General features: G+C 40.9%; 1 protein-coding gene across 1 annotated transcript; it reads right to left on the bottom strand.

The window, feature by feature from the left end:
• Positions 1-253: 253 nt before the first annotated feature.
• Positions 254-15,224, bottom strand: mapkapk5 (MAPK activated protein kinase 5). The gene is made up of 14 exons (XM_053419841.1): positions 14,284-15,224; positions 12,339-12,412; positions 9,548-9,623; positions 8,236-8,333; positions 8,020-8,128; positions 7,836-7,925; positions 7,335-7,430; positions 7,131-7,211; positions 6,845-7,032; positions 6,389-6,509; positions 6,077-6,207; positions 5,703-5,818; positions 4,948-5,052; positions 254-4,345 (listed from the first exon to the last, which is right to left on the bottom strand). The coding sequence occupies exons 1-14, from the start codon at positions 14,317-14,319 to the stop codon at positions 4,251-4,253; spliced, it is 1,416 nt and encodes a 471-aa protein (XP_053275816.1). The 5' UTR covers positions 14,320-15,224; the 3' UTR covers positions 254-4,250.
• Positions 15,225-16,080: the final 856 nt, after the last annotated feature.

The following is a 16,080-nucleotide window of genomic DNA, read 5'->3' as shown; positions in this document are numbered from 1 at the left end:
TCCTTGGCTCATACTCCACCCCTCTGTGGAACTTCACAGGAAATAGGTGGAGCAGTTTTTGGCGTAATCCTTCTAACAAATAACAAACGAGAGATAATTCCTACTTAAAAAGCTTCAAGAAAAACCCATATTCCACTCATTACTGTGAACAATTGTGCAAACAGACCCATTCTATACGTGTAGGTTAATAAGATTGTTGACTGTATATTAATCCAAGCAGGAATTCACACAAAATAAATCCTCTGAAAACATGTTGAAAAGTCAAAGAATTCCTTTATTAAAAAGTCAGCATGTTGATGACATTCCAGAGAATGAGAGAAGGCAGAAAGGGCCAAAGAAAAAAAAGACATGTTGACAAAGTACAGCGAGTCCTTGATGAGGGATTTGGGGATTTGGGTGCATGCTACATAACTGCAGGAGAAACAGAAACAGAGTGGTGAAGCAGAGAAGAGGCTCCGGACTTTGAAATGATTTTTCCCAACATAGACAAGAACGGCAACTTCAAGGAGAAATATACGTCTTCCTCTTCACACATCTGCCAGACGCACAGAAGCATTTTTATAAACTGAAATACATAAATAAACAGATCTGTGTATTGTATGAGTGCACGAACAGCAGAGGAAACACAAGCAACTGGTATTTATCAAGAGAGCTGACGAAACCATATCTGCCTTTCAGCTATTTTTAAAGAGATGTTATTTAGAAAACAAATAGAAGTCTGCATCCATCTTGAGAGAGCCTGGTTAAAACAAGGTATAAGTTAAAAAGTAAATCGGAAATTGTTTTCATCGAGCAGATATGAAGAAGAGAAGAGTTGTGAGAAATTAATGAATTTGTGAAATAAGTCGAAAGCTGGGTAAACTTGAATGTAGGTTTCCCATCAAGAGGATACAGCGAGAGGTAGCATCTTGAAAATCAACTACTCTCTGGGTTTTCTCGTAGCACAGAGTCAGACTGAGCAGCATCAGGTGACTGTGTCCGACCTTCAGCTTCCCATGGGGGTTTCATTGTTCCAGTTTTCATCCTGTAAAGTCACCGTACACAACTTTACAGTGCACACAACACTGATAATTCACTGCCTCTCGACAATAATGCTCTCTCAGGTCGCAGAGGATATAAACTCTGTTAGTTGTGTGGGGGGGGGGGAGACGAGAGGAAGCAGCTCTGATGCATTGATTTGCTGAACAAAAGCTTCAGCATACAGTGAGCCACACGTGCACACAAACAGGAATTCATTGTAAGGTCAAACAAAACAGCAGCATGTGTTAGGCTCCACCCAGAAGCTGGGCTGATTCTGTGATACCACTCAAACATGAATGATCCCACATAAGATGAATCAAAGGCTTCTGCACAGTTAAACAAATAAGGCTGCGAGTGGGACCAATATTGTCTTGATTCATTGTTCAGTCTTTTACAAAAGTGAAAATATTGTGAAAAATCTCAGCTTCTCATTATCAGCCTCTTCTGACGTCTTGTTTTTGTCTGACTAGCAGATTCACTTTCCATCAGTAGACTCATCAATTAATCAGCTGATCGTTGCAGCTCTGAAAGCATCAGGAACCAACACATTTGATTTATGGTGGAAATATGAATGTTTCTACCCCTTCATGTTTGCAAAGCTCGTTAAATCACAAGTCACCATTTTACACAGGCAACGCCCCGGACTACTTTGTGGCCAGGGCCTGTTGCCAGGCCACATCTCAGGAAAATACCAACGGTGAATTTTGGTTGTCATTTGACTCTCGGGAAGAAATACATCTTCCAAATTGTTGAACCACCCTAACATCTCAGTTGTCATTTTTTCTAAACCATATGATCGATGATTTCAACGTGTTTCCAAGATTCTACAACCAGCATTGTAAATTAAAACATTCCCATTATCACATGAAAACAAGAAAATCCCAAATGTGAATCACTACTGTTGCTTATTCTTGATTTCCCCCTTTATCCTGCTGTTTTGTTTTTGTAACGGATGAGAGCAAGTAAGGACGGAGACGCTGCCCCACCAACAAGGCACATTTGAGCGTAAAACTTAGCCGTGTCATATTAAGGCCTTTTCAGACACGAGCTGAGGTTATTGTTCAGCTTTCAAGGGAGACAGAGATCCGATGACCTCTCAGAATCATGTTAGTAACGATCGCCTCGGTTAGCTTAGCCTAAATAAGAAATACAGACATACAAAGGAAGGCTTGCACTCTATCTTCATATCCGTTATAAATATAGTTGATCCTTGGTGTCCTGAACTTTTCACGAGCTTAAAAAAAAAAAAAAAAAAAGCCCTTTTAACCGTAAGACAAAGTATTTATGTGATATTTCAATTTTTAAATGGTTCATTTAAGGAGCGGGAATTCCGTTGAATCCTTAAGTGGAACCTAATCCTCCAGTTTGTCTCAAAATGTCCGAAACAACCAGAATTGGAGAAGTGTGGTTTTCACCGGAAACGCATTGCACCAATGTCTGCAAATATAAACTTCTTCATTCAGATGAAAAAGATTAAAATCACATGGTCATCTCAACAGGGAAGTATGGTCACTGATATAAATCTGCACGAACGTACGATTTCAATCAAAAAAAGGAGGAATTTCATAAGAAAGTGTCAAGGATTTGTTTGAAATAAACAAAATGTGTTTGAAACAATGTGAACCAGAGAACACTTTAATCCATCTAACTGCTGCTCGCCGCCAGCAGGGCCTCATTCATACACCTCAACTAGAATCCCTTCTTTTAAACACGTCTGGGAATAAATAATATCAGATAATATCAGAGCAGTGAAGATTTCACTCTGGCTAATCAATGATAAGATATGAAATAATTAACTAGAAGCTGAAGATGGGTGACTGTGTTCAGTCTGTAATACTGACGAGCTGATGCACACTATCCCACTGCCATGTACACGTATGCATTATGGATACATGTTTAAACCACTGCTCTATTGCACATTCAGCAGGTTTGAGAAAAGCTGACATCCTCAAGGACCCGATCAAGAATGCTGACTGATCTTTTCTTACATTGCACAGAGTGGCTCTCGTAGTCCTTTAAAAACCACTTAAATATTCACTGACCCTGGTCTGAATACCAGTGGATACAACTTAACGTCAAAGCAACTGGAGCAAATTGTGGCTTTAAACGAACGCTGAACTTAAGACCTTTCAGAATCGCATCATAAATAATCAGCCGAGCGAAAAGCTGTTGCGAATATGTGGAATTATTCAGTCGACGGACACAAACTTCTGAAGCTGACAAACGGAATCATCCTCACTTCATGCACACCAGTAGAACTGAGCGATTGGGAATCCAACATGAATCTAGTAGAGAATGAAAAGTTAGTCTTCACCTTGGAGATAAACAAATATAATAAAATCTTAACTCCATGTCCAATTACGGGTTTTTTTATACTTCGACCCCAAAATGGGGGCCTGAATACCCCCCTTTGAAAGAAGGAGACGTTTAAAAGCTCAGAAAGAAGGTTAGTCAATTAACCTTTAGTAAAGATTTGTTTGTCAACAACACGTTGATCAACATGAGTCAGAAAGAAAGCCAGCTTTAAGAAGAGGGTCGTGAAAAAATGAGCAAAAAATTGAGGTTTCATTTTTTTTTCCATTTCATGACATTTTCTTTTACCTCCATTCCCACTTCGCTTTGACCTCCAGATAACACAGAGGTCAAAGGTGTAGTTGCACAAAAAAACTAGGAACTAAAATCGATATAGTTTAAACACAGTCTGAGAGTCAGACGCTTGTGTGGAAGAACAAAGTCACACAGACGACAGCTTCTCAACTTTAGAGCCCGCTGCCAGGCTGCAAGTAGAAAACAATGGAACTCTTCTTCTTTTTCTTTTTTTTTAAATAAATAAAGTCATTAGGATGGTTAAAATAAAAATAAAAGAGAATGAAATTACTGGGATAAAAACAAATGATATATTTGACAAACATCTAATAAAAATTCCCTCCCAGAAAATAATTTCTTTCACAGATTTTTTCACTTCTTTTGTTGTTGTTGTTTTTTTTTGAAAAAATGAAAATATAGTTTTTTGTTCCATGTTCTTTGCAAGTGTCCATTTAAAAAAAGCATTGTAGTACCAATGAGTCATTTTTGAAATATATCTACAGCTGTACAATAGGTCTTGCCAGTGATTTCATGAAAAACAAAAAAATTAGCGTTTTCCTTTTACATAAAAAGCGTCTTTACAGACATGGGTTAAAAAGGGTCATAATAAACAATAGAAAAAGAAGATAGAAAAACCAATTCTGCTAATGAGATTCTTGGAGAATCGTCTTTTCTTCAATGGCCTGTTTCACTATTTCAGCCAACTTCAACCGGTCCACTTTATCTGAGAAGGCTCGTCCTGCAACGGAAAAGATGGCGGTTAGAAAAACCTGTAATAATAAATAACCGGAGGAGCAAACAATTCATGTAAAAAGAGTTAAAGATTAGTGTTGATTTGGAAAATAATCAAGATTGTAATGCTTAACTAATTATGCAAATCACTCATCTGCTTCGTTATCTATTAGACTTTAACCACAGAGACAAAGACAAAACATACGGAGCCTTGTTTTCTGTTGATAGTCTAAAAAAAATTGCTGTAGTCTTTTTTACATTACTGATTCCATCTGTATCTTTTCAGATAATTGTCTGAGGTTGATTATTTTATAGTTTAAACATAAACTTATCATCAACAACTATGTATACAAACACAAACACAACCAAATATAGCGCTTGAATTGAAAATGTACACTTATATTTAAATTTCACAGAACAATATCTTCTTTCCTACATTTTTCATTCTGTAAAATAAAAACGTTTCAGCGAAGGTTCTCAAAACAAGGCAACTTTTCAACTAGACGTCAAAAGATAAAACAGCTGCGTTGATTCTAGTTTAACACTAGAGGGGATAAAGAAAGTTGGAGGGCATCTGCTGAGGACAGACAGACATGAGGTGGTACTGACCGTCCCAGCTGAGCCCCTGCAGACCTTCTCTCAGCTGTTTACAGTCTCTGTTGAACCTCCAGGCGTCGTGCATCACCTCGTTCAGCTTCTCGTCCTCGTTCTCTCCTGGACAGACAAAAACATTCCCCTCAGATGCTGCCGTCTTTCACCCTCAGCCATTTTTGCATTGGCAGGAGAACACTGTCTCAGTATCTACAGCTCATGCAGCCTGACGACAATTCGAAGGAGAGAATCTAGAGAATCGCTGAATCATAATAATAACAAATATATAAAAGGTGGGCAGGAAAACATGAACCAGGTGATGAGTCGTGATAAATAAGAAACACTCAGCACATGTCCTCATCAAGCCTGTTAACATAAGCCACACAGACCAGGGCAGAGCTGAGAACCCATTTAACACTGCGGCTGACAGGAAGTTATATTTCAATTTCATGTCATGTGCTTCAATACTAATTATTATTGATAAAACGTCTGAGAAAATCATTAACAGTTGATCATCTGATTCCTGAACATAAGTTTTGTTCTCATCTACAACTGGAAGAAGATTAGATATTGATAGAAAAACAAGTCTACTGAAGACACACTCACGTCACTCATCAATCAACAGAACTTCAGGAAAAAGTGTACACAGTTCATCTGTGGTGTTCTGTATGGCATCAACCTTCATGTGTCTTTGCAGTATTTTTCTCACATACAATACTGGTTGCATGTCTGTGTTTGGTGTAGTTAGTTATAATCTCTCATGTTTTACTAACCAGCTTGTGGTAATATACACTGTGCAATGACGTCTCGTAATTTTTCCAGCGCTACGTTGGAGTCTTCCCCTCCGTTCTCTGGGTCGTGAATGAAGAAACCATCACTGGGCTTTGGGCTGCGACAGGAACACCAAAAAACATTTCGGACTCAAACATTGATATTTTATCGAATACACAGATGAACCAGGGCTATTTCCTACATGGAGAGAGAAAGATCCAGTGCAGCAGTGACTGAAGAGAATGAGTGTAATCTGTGGGGCAGTGTGTCTAGACTAGAGAATACATGAAATCATCTACTTTATGTCTCAACCTCTTTTTAAATATAAAATGAGAAAAAGCTGATGAAAAATAATTTGACAGAAGATTAATCATACCCAAAAAGTTTCCGCTTCCTGAGGATCGGGTTGTTGACAGAGTTTAGAGGCTTCAGGCTGACGTTATGATCCTGAATCCTCATGTTGGCCAACTGCTCTGCATGGGCCTGCTGGATACCTGCGACTACAGCCTGGGACAGAGCATCAGAGGAGGAGGAGGAGGAGGAGGAGGAGGAGGACACTATAATGCATGTTATGATAAAGTAAGCTGGCTGACGACAGGGCCCCTGCTGGTGACTTCATTCAGGAACAGCAGGACGACCGAGCAGCCTTGGTGCAGTGCGACTCTTTCACTTTTAACTCCCCACTCACCTTGTCCATCATCATCTGGGCGGACGGCAGCACATTGTCTAGCGCCTCGGTGCAGTTGAGCCACGGGTGATCCAAGACTCCCTCAATAGTCAGCCTCTCCTCTGGCTTCACCTTCAGCAGCCTGAGGGGAGCAGGTGAGGAGGGGAGGGAAAACAGAGGGATGAGGGGATGAGGGGATGAGGCGATGGATGGAAATTGGGAAGAAGGAGAGAAGGAAGGAGATAAAGTGGGGATAAAAAAAAATACAGGAATAAGACATAAGATGCAAGCAGGAGTCTGATCATTTTTTAATACTAAAAACTAAAAAACTTTTACAACTTAAAAATGTCTTTCCAGGTGTGTTTCTGAATTATATTTAACACGTCTCATATGTTTGACAAGTGTTAAAAAATGAAGTCAGGGTACACTGTGTGTGATTTAGCTGGTGGAGAGACATAAGAAGGGAAAAGGACCTACTTGCGAACAATGTCCTTGGCCATCTCTGAGATCTGGCTCCACTCGTCTTCAGGGAAGTCAAAGCTGGCCGTCATAATCTTCTTCCTCATGTCCTTTGGGATTGTGCGACTGTGGTGTTTGGAGTAAAACGGGGGATAGCCACACAACATTACGTAGATTATCACGCCAAGAGACCACAAGTCACAGCTCTGGAGAAAGACAAGAAACATTTAAGAAAAATAAAATCACCAACAAATCAAATATGAGGAACAAGACTTAAAGTGAATTGATGCTTCTGTCAACAGACCTTGTTATAGGTGTAAGGAGTGGGTGAGGTAGGTATAATTCCAGACTTTTCCTTCTGGTGTCTTCTTTGAGCCTCAAGTACCTGAACAGAGACGGGGGCACAAGGGAAACATCAAAGACATTAATTTAATAATCATTTACAGTTTATGATGTTCCAGAGCCATCAAGACTAAAACACGTTGTCTGTGCTGTGTTTGCTTCTTACCTGAGGTGCTACGTAGTAAGGGGTGAACTGAGGGGTCATCAGGTCGCCTTGATCTATTTTGGCAAAGCCAAAGTCACACAGCTTCACAGGCGCGTCCTGTGGAAAAGGCAGAACACAGAGTGAGAGGGATGAAAGTAGAGCAGGAACAGGAATATACCTTAGTGGCTTCTTATAAAACGTTTCACTTAGCTTATATCTCAGTGGTTTCATAGATTTTCACTTGATAGAATTTCTTGTATCTGTCACAGTAACTGCATATTGGATATTTCCAAACCTTCATCACTATCCTGGTTCACAGTCTGACAGATATTTCCTCATCACAGTGTTTCAAAAAGTAAAGCACAGGCTGCAGTCTTGAAGTTTAGCAACGATTCTATTCATATACTGTATTCTATGGGTCCAGTTGATTTGTCCAAAAGTACAAGTAGTGAGAACTGTGGTGATATTTGTGATACTTCAACTGCAGCATTTACAGCTGAAATCTGTGAAACTTCCACTTACTAGAGAGTTGTCCTTGAAGAGCAGGTTCTCTGGCTTCAGGTCACGATGCGCAATATTAAGGGAGTGACAGTGTTCCAAGGCTTGACTGATCTATAGGAGGAAGAGACATAAGACTGAGTGACCACCCTGTGTGTGTGTGTGTGTGTGTGTGTGTGTGTGTGTGCACGTGTCTGTCTTCACCCACCTGTTTAGTGACCTCGCTGGCCATCTTTTCAGTAAAGTGCCTGTGCTGACTGATTCTGTGGAACAGTTCACCGCCTTCCATCATCTCCATAACTATGAGAAGCCTCGCTCTGCAAAAAAAAAAAGAAAAAAAGAAACAAGGGGATGATCAGAGGAAACTGACAGAGGGGGGATGGATTTACCCAACAACACACACACACAAACACAAGCCCTTTACCTTGGACTAGACTCATGTGGGAACTGGACACTATTAGCGTAAACCTCCAGGATTTGCACTATGTTTGGGTGGTTGGCACACATCATATGGAGACGCACCTGTGTGGAACAAAATCAAACACGGAGTAGAGAGTAAACGTTACATTTTCAGTTTAAAATCATGCAAAAAAACTACAACACCAAAACAGAATCCCATCCTTTATACAATCAGTCTGTTAATCCTCATGAGAATCACAAAAATGAATCAACAGGTGTTTAAGCAGAATCTAGCATTTGAAGTTGTTTCATCTTATTGCTATACATTAATATGTGTGTCTACAACATCCGGTTTTAACAAGCAAGGTGAGTGATGCAGTACATTTTCATATCAGAGAAGAAATTGGGTGATGGTCTTTTTTAGAGAAGATATTTTGACAAGTCACAGCAGGAAAAGCACAGGGTCCTGGGCTGAGCTGCACTGTTTTACTTCAGTTTCTGGACTGATCGAAAAATGTTCTCAAACCGGTGTGCCCTGCCGTATTAAAAAGACAGTGCACACAATGGATTCTTAAGTTCTCTACAAATGTGGCAGCTGCTGCTTTGTGTTGGCATCAGTTGAAGATGTTGTTTACCTCTACTGAACCTCTCCTAGGAACTGAAGGTTGTGTAGAACTTTAGTATAATAGGAGCTCTGACACCACAGCTGCAACGGTTTTATCTTTATTCAGTCGTGTTCATCATTGCAAGCTACTGCCTAAAGAACTGTTAAATAAAACAGATTCTACAAACTGCAAATTATACAGCTGACAATGAGGAGGCATCTGCCAACTAATTATGCAGTGTCAGTCTAAGCAGAGAGTAATTTGCAAGAGGGACCGAAACCTTGTAGACCAGAAATGCAAATTGACCTCATCCTTACACATACTTAACCTCCCCCCTCTTTTAAAAGATAAGTGCCTATAAAATATTTTGTTTTCGGAGGTAATAACGAGTGTGTATTTGCTAGTCAGTGACAGCTTTCACAGTTCAGCAGTGAGAACGCTGGTGTGAAGTCTGTGTTGCTTGTTTTGACTGGATGTCTCACGACTCGACTGCTGCTAGAGCTGCTTGATCAAAACAGAAGGCTGCTAATGACATGGAGAGGCAGCGAGACAAACTGTTCACCACAGGAAGACGGCGTCGCAGACAAAGAGGCACAGGAGACAGATTGACGAGGGAACGGGAAACAGGAATTAATAAAGACAGATAACAGGCGGGCAGACGGAGCATATTGACACGGCCAAAGACAACAAACAACAGGCATTAATCACAGCCGCAGCGGAGATTCCTCTAACCTCATTTCTGGCCTTGGGGCGATCGATGAGGATCTTCAGGGCCAGGCGTTCCTGAGTCGACTTCTTCACACAAACTCTGAGCAGGGAGGGAAACAAGAGTCAACAATCACAGAGCACGATACGCCAATTATTGTCGTTCTGTAGCGCGACAGGTTAAACGGTGTGGGATGGATGAGTTTAAATACATTTCTGTAAAAGGTATACACAGCCAGGCATGTATCAACGTTCTAATCGGTATAATAAAGAGACATCATCATCATAAAATCAGGTCACTTCTCTAAATATATAAATTTGTTCCCTATTAGCTGTACTGCTTATCCTTTGAGGATGAAGGGACGTGATCCCAGCTGACACACGGAGAGAGAACACACTCGACCGGTTATTTCAGGAGTGACATTTTGACAATCAAGATTCTCTAATTAAAGCCCACGTAGCCACGGGGCAAACATGCAGACTCCAGACAGCAGGTTCAAACACATTGACATCTTGCTGTGAGGCGAGAGTGCTAACCACTGCAACAACCCAAAATTATCTCAAAGGCCATCAATTGTTTGATATGATGCCAGACAGTCTCAAGTCTTTTCCCTTTGCAAAACACAGCTGAATTAATCTGTCGTAGTGTGTAGTCTTATGAAATGACAGGGGCTATAAGCCTGACCTGACATTTTTGTTTCCTTTAGAGAAGCCACAACTGGAGTATGCCATTTTCTGCCGTTTTATTTGAAAGTGAATATTACATTTTGATTGTAGATGCAGATCCATTTTCAGCAGATCAGCGAATCTGTTAATGAACTAATGAGTTCAGCTCCAGTGGCTGTGATCAGTGTTTAGCAACACGGCAAAAATACTTGTTGTGTCAGGTTTAAATTTCATTCAAATGCTTAAAAAAGCTTTTTTTGACCAAATTCTTTGTGCTTGAATGTTGTTTTGAAGCTGATAAACTTCCGCACCCTTATCAAAGTCTGGGTAATGTGTGCTGTGAAATAAATGTGTTCCAGCACTTTAAAAAACACAGAGAAAAGAGAGCAGCTGACTCTGCGGAGCTCAGAACTGTATTTTGTCAACACGACAGTTGTTTGGGGAATATGAATCAGGGCTGCATGTTTGTAACGAGTGTAAATCCGAAGAAAATTCTCAATGGTTGTTAAATATTCTTCATCGTGACATGAAATAAACTGAATATCCCTGGCAATGGTTTTCTTCACACTGGGATTGTAACAGTACACGTTTTGACCACAGACTCAAACACGCTTCATTTTCTGAAAAGCTCATTAACTCCTTCAGTGACTCAAATTTGAAGTCGAATTAAAACGGTTGCTCTGGCCCTTAAACTCAGATTAGACTATTAAAGCTTTACTGCAAGAAACATTCTGCATAGGCCGAAGTTCAGTTCACTGGAAAGCAATACATAATGAATCACTATGAGACAGGAGGAAGTGAGCTTTGGGAATGGATAAAAACTAGACAAAGGTCTGAGTGGAAAAGTGTCAGAGTCAGAAAAATAAATAGAGGGGCTGAGTAAGATTTGCCAGAAAAACAAAGAACAAGTACAGCTTAAATCATAGAGTTGAAGAGTATGTTGATGCAGAGACCTGATGAGTCAGTTTCTCAGTATTTTTGCCACTTGAGGCCAAAACTGTACAAAATAACAGGTTGTTCACTGCTGATCCAGAACTGCCTGGGATAGCTTCAAAGTGCCGAATGGGCCGGAGGAGTCGGTATTAGACGATGATATATTACAGCTGGAATCAGCAGGGCAGTGAGACCTGCACAGGCGACACTGCACACAGCCTAAGTGGAGAGATCTGGACCCGGAGCACTCGCTGGCTCGCTGGGACTTATTGTAGTAAATGAATAAATCTCAGGATATATACACATTATTTATACAGGCACATAATGTTAGTGACAGCTGAGGCAGGAGAGGAGAATACTGCTGCGCACCGGCAGCTTAAAGAAGTGGCAAACAGCTGTTTTTAATCACTGAGCCAATGTCTGAACATGACAGAGATACTCTGAACAACAACTGTAATTAACTGGTGGTGATTCGATTTACAGCACAACACAACTCCACTCTGTCCTCCAGATTAACCACATAACTCTGTGCATAACAGTTTAAATGTAAAAATACTCGAGTCATTGCTGCTTATTGGTAGTATTACACACAAATGTGCTGTCCTGTTATTCCCCAAGTCTTAGAGTGGGAATGATTACAAAGAAGAATTCACAAATCAAAAGAAACTGCGGAGGTTTAACCCTGGAACATAAGGACATCCACTAGCTTTGACACAGTTTCCTCTATAGCATGTTGACAACAGCCTGCAAGAGCCTTGACTCAAAAAAAGAAGTCAAAAACAGGCCACAATCCTTTCACTCAAGGGTGTATGAGACAGACGCTGAGCTGGAGATGTCTCAGATGCTGTACCTACGTGGATTGAGTCTGTGTCATGACAGCCAGCCCTCGGTTGAGTAAATGCCGTCATGAATATCAGTCCTCTAATCATGTCTGATGTTTTTCATCAAGATCAATGTAGGTCGGATTTCTCCGATCCTAAATAACACCAGTTCCAATAAGAGTGTCCCTTTCTCAGCAAGTGAGATGCTACAGATGCAAACAGATGCTATAATGATGTCACCTGGTCATGAAATACTACTTTTTCTGGTTCTAATTCGATAAAAAACAAAATTCTATGCAATAATGGCCCATCAGCAGCAATCTGACACAGTGCACACACAGTTAAATCAGTAGAAACAGTGACATTTAGATGGTGAAGAAACACAAACTGTGTCTAACCTGACTGGTCCACTGATGCCGGCTCCCAGCTTCTGTGTCCAGTTTATATTGTACTCGTCCAGAATCGATGATTCCTGTTGGGAACAGAAACCACAAAAAATACCCATTAAAAGTTTGAAAGAAAAATCAGCGAGGCAAACAATTGAATTAAATAAAACTATTGCTAATATAATAATGAGATTATGGATCCCTTTCACTTTTTCCCAGGAATCATTATAGTTTTACGTCATGCAACACAATCAACAGCCCAGAGCCAACTTGCATCCCCCGGGGAAAGAAAAACCAAACACACATGGTAAAAGAAAGACCACTCCCAATCATTATCACAACACAGGTCATCAAGTGAACTGGTTTGTCATAATACAGACTTTAGAGTTTCGCTGATTCTACAGATGTTCTACTCAGTGAGAGCAGCGGATTGTGTGATAGCAATCTAAGCCATTACTACCTTTCTAGATACTTGAGTTAATCCTTCACTCATTATTCTTGAAAAACAGGAATGTCGGCTGCTATGAAACATCTAAACTGTATAAAATGTAAATTTAGTGACTGCTGCTATAGAGGGATAATAGAAGAGGGATGGGATTCTGTCCTGGAAGAAGATGGTTGAAATGATTGAAATCAAGTTCTTACAATAAAGACATGTGCTGGGTTTGTATTCTTTTTTAGCTTTGTGATCATTTCCAGTCTTGAGAGGTATTTACATAAAAACTGTTTAATGACCCATCATCTTTTTAAACTTGCATATACCTGAAATTCAAGATGGTAAAATTATTAAAATAGCAATTTTTCTGAGAATATATTGGTCTCGGCCAGCAGAATATGATAAATCAGAAGCCACTGTAAGTGAGTCGTAGGGAGGAGACACGATACCATCATGTCTCCTCCCTATGACTCCTTGCCAGCCTCTTCACAGCTCTGTAAACGCAATGAACGTCATGATAATCAGGATTATTATGCAACACAAACTTAGTTGCTCATATTCCCCACACAGCTGCACAGAGATCTGACTTCCTGTCAACCATTATCCAAGATAACGTGTCTAACAAACCTCCTTACCAATTGGCTTAATTCATTTTAGGTTTTACCAAACCAGATATGAGCAAATTCACATGGAATTGACAAGGTTTGTAAATAAATACAAAAACCAAATGCACCCTCAACAGATCAGCTGCATTATACTTAATACAAGACACAATAATATTAACCTAATTCCTGAGAGCCATCAGCTTAGGCAGAAACCCCACAGGCTGTTTGCATACTTGGTTCCAAACCTCGTAACTAAACCTGCTCTGAGAAAGTTAGTCATGCACTCCAGGTTTACCATGATCGTTTCGTGGTTCTGGTTGTGCAAGGGTCTTGACACCAGAAAGTCTGGATCAAGCAGGTACACCACTAATCTTTTTTCTCTCATGATAATGGCCCCAGAATGCATGATGGGTGTGTTCCAGTTTCCAACTACTACTTCTTTCTGCGAAACCTGGGGCCACTTGAGATCACATATTACTGCTGACATAGTTGCCCTGGCAGAGACACATTGATGGGACCAGTTCCAGGAGCAAATCCCAGAGCCAGGGACAAATGGAAATACTGGCTAGTTAATGACCATGATCCTGCCAGATAGATCCAAGCTCCACGGTACACTTTTCAGGTACAAATAGACAATGGGTGAAAAGTCAAGCTGACTTTTTTATTGCACTCATTCCTAAAGCGATGGGCAATTAAGATCAAATAGATAGAAGTAACACCAACCTATGCAAAACCAATCAAGTAAGTAAAACAAGCATCTACAATAGTCTCCAATCCCAACAAACGTGTCCACCATGTTCCCTTGATGCTTCACTGGTTTGTTTGTTTTAGAGCCAGAGCCGATCACTTCAACAAAAGCAAATTGACAACAATCTCTCCTTGAACTATGATTCACCTCTGATTGGATTTAAATTACCTTAATGAACTTGTCTGCGTTGTTGTCCTCCGACATGGTGTCCTGCGTCCCGTGGAGCTCAGCCAGTTGACAGTGGAAACAAAGCGTCTTTCTCTGACCTTTATAGGTTTCGGTCTGGCAAACCTGGGCTGGGACCAAGGCTTGTTATATTGCCGCTAGAAGCAGGACACGGCCATTGGGGCGAAGCGATGTCCGGCCACCGATCAGCCAAAGACCCGAAGCCCACCAGCCGCTGTGATGGAACGGTAGATCGGCCCAGCTCGGCTCACAACGTCGGGGTCCGACTCGCTCTTCCAGTCGCCTTGAATCCACGGTAGTGACCATGTAGAGCGTCAAACTACGAGCGAGGTGACCAGAAAAGACGAAGACAAGTCCAACGAGGACCAACCCACCACTTTTGGACGGGCGCAGAACATGGGACCAGACGTGTATTTTTAGCCGGCGCAGGGAGAGCGGGGCTCTGCTAACGCTGCGAACACACCGGGGCTGCTAGCAAGGGGAGCGGGTGCCACGATCGGAGCGGAAGGTTACACAACAATGGGGACATCCAGAGATAAACCGGACTAGAGATACCATCAGAATGTCCGTGTCTTCGGGGGAAGCCGGGTCGTTCTGACACTGTGGGCACACCGTGTTCCCAAAGCAGCGGCGGCGGTAGCCTGTTATGTCGTCGAGTCGAGCCCGGTTGTGCGCTAGCGAGCTACAGCTAGCTCAGCTGGCAAGTTAGTTTCCCAGCTCCGCTCAAAGCCTCGGATAATAATAACAACATTCCTCGAGGAAGTATAACAACCGTGAGCGTCCGGACAGAGAAGCGACGCCGTCTACGTGACTGGGAAGGTTATAAAGGAGAATGTGTTTCACAGGTAGACAAGGAGAGAGACTGGTTCACTAATCCCACAGCTTCTTGTCAGTGGGGATACACAACCCGAGTCGGCACTACGCCATAGCAGCCCGAGCATAACGCCTGATGGAAACTACTCCCCACCCCCCTCTTTCATAAATCCTAGCAAAATGTTGATGTACTCTTTTCCCCCTCTATTGATGTATACAACTTTGTGGCATTTATCAAATTCAGCATGGCGTTTAATGCATTTAATTGTTAATAATTTCAATCAAATAAATTTGGGACGGTCGCCCTACGGTGGGTCCTTGCGAGGTCCCAGTTTGCTGACTGAAGAATAAACCCGAGGATGCAAACAAAAACATTCTAGACACAAACTCACAACTGAAGATAACACTCGTGTGATCGGGACGTTTCCTGTGACCTTTCACTGTGCTGCCGCCCTAAAATAAACACAAACAAATGCATAAACAAAGAAGCAGAAATAAAACAAGTACATTCTCTCCACTGTAGTTCTGCTTCATTTTAGTATTTGCATTTTCTGTTATACAAAGGTTTTACTACAACTGAAGGCCAACATTTTACTTTACAACATTGAATATTTACCTTAATAAAAAAAAGCAATGATGATCAATTGACTGATTTGTTATTTTATCCATAAAATAGATTGGAGTACTTTATTAATACCAAATTGACATTGCAACCTCTCATAAATCACAAACACAGAAGTAAGTCACAAACATCGTGTTTAAAGGTTAGGTCACTTATATATATCCATATGAATAAAGTGAAAAATAACAATACTATAATACATAATTAGTTTACAAGCAGATGTGACAAAGAGCAGAATATGTGACCAGCAAATATGTTGCATTTTTGCTTGAATATTTTGATCAAAATCTGATTTGCTTATTGATTATATTATATTATATTATTCAATAATGATATCTTTAAAA

This window comes from Pleuronectes platessa, chromosome 4, assembly GCF_947347685.1.
Source record: "Pleuronectes platessa chromosome 4, fPlePla1.1, whole genome shotgun sequence".
NCBI lineage: Eukaryota > Metazoa > Chordata > Actinopteri > Pleuronectiformes > Pleuronectidae > Pleuronectes > Pleuronectes platessa.
Note: the sequence above shows the minus strand (reverse complement) of the source record. Positions and strands in the feature narration are given on the sequence as shown.